The sequence below is a fragment of the Impatiens glandulifera genome, unplaced genomic scaffold, assembly GCF_907164915.1.
Source record: "Impatiens glandulifera unplaced genomic scaffold, dImpGla2.1, whole genome shotgun sequence".
Lineage (NCBI taxonomy): Eukaryota > Viridiplantae > Streptophyta > Magnoliopsida > Ericales > Balsaminaceae > Impatiens > Impatiens glandulifera.
This window is the reverse complement of record NW_025919635.1, coordinates 2,008-9,129: the sequence shown is the minus strand read 5'-3', so window position 1 is coordinate 9,129 and position 7,122 is coordinate 2,008. Positions and strand designations below refer to the sequence as shown.

Here is a 7,122-nt window from a genome sequence, read left to right as displayed (position 1 = left end):
CTATATAGAACTAAGGATTTTGGTGTGTGTCTCTTCTATTATCTTTTTCCACCGTGGTATTCCATCCTCTTCTCCATGCCCAAATATTATTTTCTATGTTTGCTTGTAATCTTTTAAAAAAATTAATTTATTTGTGTTTTTAAAGGTGGCTAATTTTTGGAGCTTAGAGTTTTGGTGAGTGTCTCTTCTATTATATGTCCTAGATGCATTATTAATGTACTAGTGACCCAAATGCATTAGTAAATGTGGATGTCCTAGATATTCTATCTCCTCTGAGATTTAGAGTTGCCCTAAGACAAATTTGTCAATGTCGGATGACCCAGATACATTCGTGGATGTCAGATGGCTTAAATGCATTCATCAATGTCGGATGGCCTAGATGCACTCGTCGATGTTGAATAACAAGGATGCACTCGTTGATGTCGGATGGCCTAGATACACTCGTCGATGTTGAATAACAAGGATGCACTCGTTGATGAAGGATCACCTAGATGTACTCGTTGATACTGAATGACCCAGATGCACTCGTTGGTGTCGAATGGCCTAGATGGATTCATCAATGCTGAATGGCTCAAATGCATTCGTCAATATTAGATGGCCTAAATCTATTAGTAAACATTGGATAGCCCAAATTCATTGGTTAAAGCTAAAGATGGCACAATTACATTAGTCAATGCTTGAGGTGACCCAAATATATTAGTCAATGATAGATGCCCACGCATTTATCAATGCGTGATGGCCCAAATGCATTACTCAATACTAGAGATGGCTCAATCGTATTAATATTTGTCAGATTGCCTATATGCATTCAATACACAAATGTGCATTAGTCAATGTCGGTTGGACGATATGCATTCGTCAATGTCGAATGACATAAATTCATTTGCTAATGCCAAAGATGGAAGGTATGCATAGTCAATTCTAGAGGTGACCCAAATACATTAGTCAATACTACATTTCTGGAATTTCTCAGATGCATTAGTCAATACATGATGGTATATGCATTAAACAATTTTAGAGATGGACCAATTGCATTATTCAATGTTAGATGGCCAAGATGCATTTGTCAATATTAGATGACCCAAATGTTCTATCGTCTCTCTTATAGATTTAGAGTTGTCTCCAAGACAACTTAATAACTTCTTTATTAACCATAATATTCAATTATATTCATTAAATCTCCACCATGACTTATATACTTTAAGATGTTCAATTAAGCATTAACATTAACCATTAAGCATTAAGAATTAACCTAATAATTAATCATGAAGCATTAATCATTAAGCATAAGCATTAAGCATTAAGCATTAAGCATTAAGCATTAAGCATTAAGCATTAAGCATTAAGCATTAAGCATTAAGCATTAAGCATTAAGCATTAAGCATTAAGCATTAAGCATTAAGCATTAAGCATTAAGCATTAAGCATTAAGCATTAAGCATTAAGCATTAAGCATTAAGCATTAAGCATTAAGCATTAAGCATTAAGCATTAAGCATTAAGCATTAAGCATTAAGCATTAAGCATTAAGCATTAAGCATTAAGCATTAAGCATTAAGTATTAAGCATTAAGCATTAAGCATTAAGCATTAAGCATTAAGCATTAAGCATTAAGCATTAAGCATTAAGCATTAAGCATTAAGCATTAAGCATTAAGCATTAAGCATTAAGTATGAAGCATTAAGCATTAAGCATTAAGCATTAAGCATTAAGCATTAAGCATTAAGCATTAAGCATTAAGCATTAAGCATTAAGCATTAAGCATTAAGCATTAAGCATTAAGCATTAAGCATTAAGCATTAAGCATTAAGCATTAAGCATTAAGCATTAAGCATTAAGCATTAAGCATTAAGCATTAAGCATTAAGCATTAAGCATTAAGCATTAAGCATTAAGCATTAAGCATTAAGAATTAAGCATTAAGCATTAAGCATTAAGCATTAAGCATTAAGCATTAAGCATTAAGCATTAAGCATTAAGCATTAAGCATTAAGCATTAAGCATTAAGCATTAAGCATTAAGCATTAAGCATTAAGCATTAAGCATTAAGAATAAAGCATTAAGCATTAAGCATTAAGCATTAAGCATTAAGCATTAAGCATTAAGCATTAAGCATTAAGCATTAAGCATTAAGCATTAAGCATTAAGCATTAAGCATTAAGCATTAAGCATTAAGCATTAAGAATTAAGCATTAAGCATTAAGCATTAAGCATTAAGCATTAAGCATTAAGCATTAAGCATTAAGCATTAAGCATTAAGCATTAAGCATTAAGCAAGAAGCATGAAGCATGAAGCATGAAGCATGAAGCATTAAGCATTAAGAATTAAGCATTAAGCATTAAGCATTAAGCATTAAGCATTAAGCATTAAGCATTAAGCATTAAGCATTAAGCATTAAGAATTAAGCGTTAAGCGTTAAGCGTTAAGCGTTAAGCGTTAAGCGTTAAGCGTTAAGCGTTAAGCGTTAAGCATTAAGCAATAAGCATTAAGCATTAAGAATTAAGCATTAAGAATTAAGCATTAAGCAATAAGCATTAAGCATTAAGCATTAAGCGTTAAGCGTTAAGCATTAAGCATTAAGCATTAAGCATTAAGCATTAAGCATTAAGCATTAAGCATTAAGCATTAAGCATTAAGCATTAAGCATTAAGCATTAAGAATTAAGCATTAAGCATTAAGCATTAAGCATTAAGCATTAAGCATTAAGCATTAAGCATTAAGCATTAAGCATTAAGCATTAAGCATTAAACATTAAGCATTAAGCATTAAGAATTAAGCATTAAGCATTAAGCATTAAGCATTAAGCATTAAGCATTAAGCATTAAGCATGAAGCATTAAGCATTAAGCATTAAGCATTAAGCATTAAGCATTAAGCATTAAGCATTAAGCATTAAGCATTAAGCATTAAGCATTAAGCATTAAGCATTAAGCATTAAGCATTAAGCATTAAGCATTAAGCATTAAGCATTAAGCATTAAGCATTAAGCATTAAGCATTAAGCATTAAGCATTAAGCATTATGCACTAAGCATTAAGCATTAAGCACTAAGCATTAAGCATTAAGCACTAAGCATTAAGAATTAAGAATTAAGCATTAAGCATTAAGCATTAAGCATTGATGCAGTGCGAGTCGAAGAGGCGTTTATGCGAAAGTTGCAGCATCCGAAAATATCACGCAAGTGTCAGATTTCGACGATTGCCTAGTGTTTTTCGGGCGGAAACGTGGTGCTGTGAAGAAGTCATGGCTTTGCCATGAGGTATGATGGTTTAAGGCCATCTGACGACGTTTAGGGGCTCAAAATCGCATTTTTATTAGTTTCGGGTGTTTTTTGCAATTTATTAAAAGTTGTTTATTTCTTTTGCAAGCTAGGGTTTGAGTATTTAAAGAATCTTAAAACACTTTATTATGGGAAGATTATTAATCAGAAAACGAGGTTTCCTTAATATCTATCAACTTTCGGTATTCGTAAGAATCAACGAATCTTGATAAAGGTTCATCCTAACCACGCAAGCTGCATCAATTGGTATCAGTTTCCAGTCGACCCTGAGGTATGCCGCCCCGAAGACAGCCGCACAACCCTACCCCTGGTGCTGATGATGGTGACCTTGATGAGTTGCGACGTGAAAACGCTGAGTTTCGCCGTGATAACGACGATTTGAGGCGGCAGGTTGAATGGTTGACGCAATGGATGGATGCATCTATGCACATGCACCACCCTGAAGATGATGTTACGGTGACAGATGAAAACCCTCTCGGTGGTCTTCAGAATCGATCCCCTGAACGCCCCAATCATCGCTGGGAGCAGGCTTTTAGGGTGGACATCCCTAAGTTCGATGGTAGTCTACCACCGGAAGAGTTTATTGATTGGCTTTCTCAGGTTGAAGAGATTCTGGATTTCAAGTAAGTTCCTGCAGATCGTCGTGTACCCCTTGTTACGATCCGCTTACATGCTCGTGCACAAGCATGGTGGCAGCAGTTGAAACAGACACGTGTTCGTCATGGTAAGGCAAAGCTCACGAATTGGGACAAATTCAGGAAGCATATTAGGGCTGCGTTTCTACCATATAATTACGAACGTAACCTGTACCAGCGGTTCCAAAATCTTCGTCAGGGTTCTCGTTCCGTGGATGACTATTCCACTGAGTTTTACACCTTTGTGGCTCGTGTTGACCTGTCTAAGTCCCCTCTCCAGTTGGTTTCTCGCTATATTGGTGGTCTTGGCCTCCAGTTACAGGATATTTTGAATATGTTTGATCCCTTGACTGTTTCTGAGGCACATCAGCGCGCTTCACAGGCTGAGAAACAGCTAGCCAGGCGCGGTTCGGGTAGCTTTGGAAAACAGGTTGTCCCCACTAGTGGCATTGGTTCTTTTTCCCAGCCGGCCCATCCCACCCCAGCCCCCCCTCGCAGCACTACAGCCCCCCCGCAGGGACGTCCCGGTGGCTTGCGTTGTTTCAATTGTGGTGAAGTTGGCCATTGCCAAGCAGAGTGTTGCAACCCAAAGTCCACCAATCGTGGTCTTTTTACTGAGGTGGATGATCCTGACTCTGCTCTTCCTTCAGATTCAGCCCCAGTGTATGATGTTTATGATGATGAGGCAGCGGAGGAGTATGTTTCTGGTGATGTTTGCCCCTTTTTGGTGATTCGTCGATCATGTTTAACCCCTCGTGCTCCTGCCAACGAGTGGTTACGCAATAATCTGTTCCATTCCACTTGTACCATCGGTGGCAAAGTTTGCACCTTCATCATTGATGCTGGGAGTTGTGAGAATGTGATTTCTGAGGTTGCAGTTTCGAAGCTGGGTCTGTCCACTGAACCTCACCCCAAGCCTTATCGCCTGTCCTGGCTGAGTCAAGGTACGGATGTTACAGTTTCCAAGCGCGTACTTGTTAATTTTTCCATTGGTTCCCATTATCGTGATGCTGTATATTGTAATGTGGTTCCTATGGATGCTTGTCACCTTTTACTTGGTCGCCCTTGGCAGTTTGATCATTCTGTTATACATGATGGGCGTGCTAATACCTACACGTTCTTATTTCATGGTACCAAGATTGTGTTGATGCCAAATCAGCCCAAGAAGGGTGCTGCCCCCACTCATCATGCGTCCCCCCTGCCACCTTGTTGTCTCGGGGTCCTTTTCAGACCGCCATGGTCGAATCTGGCATGGTGTTTGCTCTATTTTGTTCGCTGATTACCTGTGGTGCTAGTTCTGAGGTGCCTATTCTAGTGCAGCCGTTGTTACAGGAGTTTGCAGATGTTTTTCCTGAGAATCTGCGTTGTGCCTTGCCTCCTTTGCGTGATATCCAGCATCACATTGACTTGGTTCCAGGTGCTGCCCTACCCAACCGTCCTCATTACCGCATGAGTCCCAAAGAACATGAAGAGATGCGTAGACAGGTGGAGGACTTGCTGGCTAAGGGACACATTCGAGAGAGCCTTAGTCCCTGTGTTGTCCCGGCCCTTCTTACCCCAAAAAAGGATGGGTCTTAGCGTATGTGCATTGATAGTCGTGCTATCAACAAGATTACAGTGCGTTATCGATTTCCTATTCCCCGGTTGGATGACTTGTTGGATCAGTTGGGTGGTGCTTCTGTGTTTAGCAAACTGGATCTCAAGAGTGGATACCATCAGATTCGTATTCGCATGGGGGATGAGTGGAAGACTGCCTTTAAGACTCGTAAGGGCTTATATGAGTGGCTGGTTATGCCGTTTGGTCTGTCGAATGCTCCTAGCACCTTTATGCGTGTGATGAACCAGGCTCTTCGCCCTTTCATTGGGAAGTTTGTAGTCATTTACTTCGACGACATCTTGATTTACAGTGACAGCGAGGTAGCACACCTCTCCCATCTTCGTGAGGTGTTATCTGTTCTCCGGCGTGACAAGTTCTATGCTGCTTCCTCGAAGTGCACATTTCTTACTGATTCTACCCAGTTCCTCGGTTATGTGGTGTCTCGGGAGGGCCTGAAAGTGGACCCGAGTAAGGTACTGACTGTCAATCAGTGGCCCCACCCCTCTTCGATCACTGAAGTTCGCAGTTTTCATGGCTTGGCTTCCTTCTATCGGCGTTTTATTCCTCACTTCAGCAGTGTTACAGCTCCTATCACTGATTGTATGAAGGGGGTTAAGTTCTTCTGGACGGATGATGCCGAGGCTGCCTTTGTTGAGATCAAGCACCGACTCACTTCAGCCCCTATTTTGGTTCTTCCTGATTTTTCCCAGCCATTTGAACTACATTGTGATGCTTCGAAATTGGGTATTGGGGCTGTACTTAGCCAATCTGGGCGTCCAGTTGCTTATTTTAGTGAGAAACTGTCTAGCGCTAAACTTCGTTTCAGTACCTATGATATTGAGTTCTATGCTATTGTCCAGGCAGTCAAACACTGACGTCATTATTTATTTCAGCGGGAGTTTGTCTTATATACGGATCATGATTCCCTCAAGCATCTTGGTGGTCAGGACAAGATTTCTCATCGTCATGCTTCGTGGGTCTCTTATTTACAGCAATTTACTTTTGTGATTAAACACAAGGCTGGTGTGTCTAATCGCGTGGCCGATGCTTTGAGTCGTCGTCATGGGCTGTTGGCGGAGATGCGTGTCCATGTACCCGGCTTTGATTCGTTTGTGGACCTCTATCGTGATGATCTTTTCTTTTCTCAGGTCCTCATTCGCATCCAACAGGGGGATTCGAGGGACTTTGTCTTGGAGGATGGGTTCCTTTTCCGCGGTGTGCAGCTGTGCATTCCAGATTGCAGCCTACGTTTGAGGATGATTCAGGAACTCCACAAAGAAGGCCATGTTGGGCGTGATCGTACCTTCCAGCTTCTTGCAGCTTCTTATTTCTGGCCTTCGATGCGCAAAGAGGTGGGGAGTTTTGTTGCTCGCTGTCGTGTTTGTCAGTTGGCTAAGGGCGCTTCGACTAATGCCGGGTTATACTTGCCTCTGCCTATTCCCACTCAACCATGGTCTGATGTCAGTATGGATTTTGTCCTTGGGCTGCCACGTACCTAGCGTGGTTCTGATTCGATTTTTGTGGTGGTTGACCAATTCTCGAAGATGGTTCATTTCATTTCCTGCAAGAAAACCTCTGATGTTGTGGCTGTTGCACAGCTTTATTTTAGGGATG

The 7,122-nt window shown here is 40.6% G+C and overlaps 1 protein-coding gene across 1 annotated transcript; it reads left to right on the top strand.

Annotated features, from left to right (window-relative positions):
• Positions 1–861: 861 nt before the first annotated feature.
• Positions 862–6,383, top strand: LOC124918291 (uncharacterized mitochondrial protein AtMg00860-like). Its single transcript, XM_047458486.1, has 2 exons — positions 862–905; positions 5,819–6,383. Exons 1-2 carry the CDS (start codon positions 862–864, stop codon positions 6,381–6,383), a joined length of 609 nt encoding a protein of 202 aa, XP_047314442.1.
• Positions 6,384–7,122: the final 739 nt, after the last annotated feature.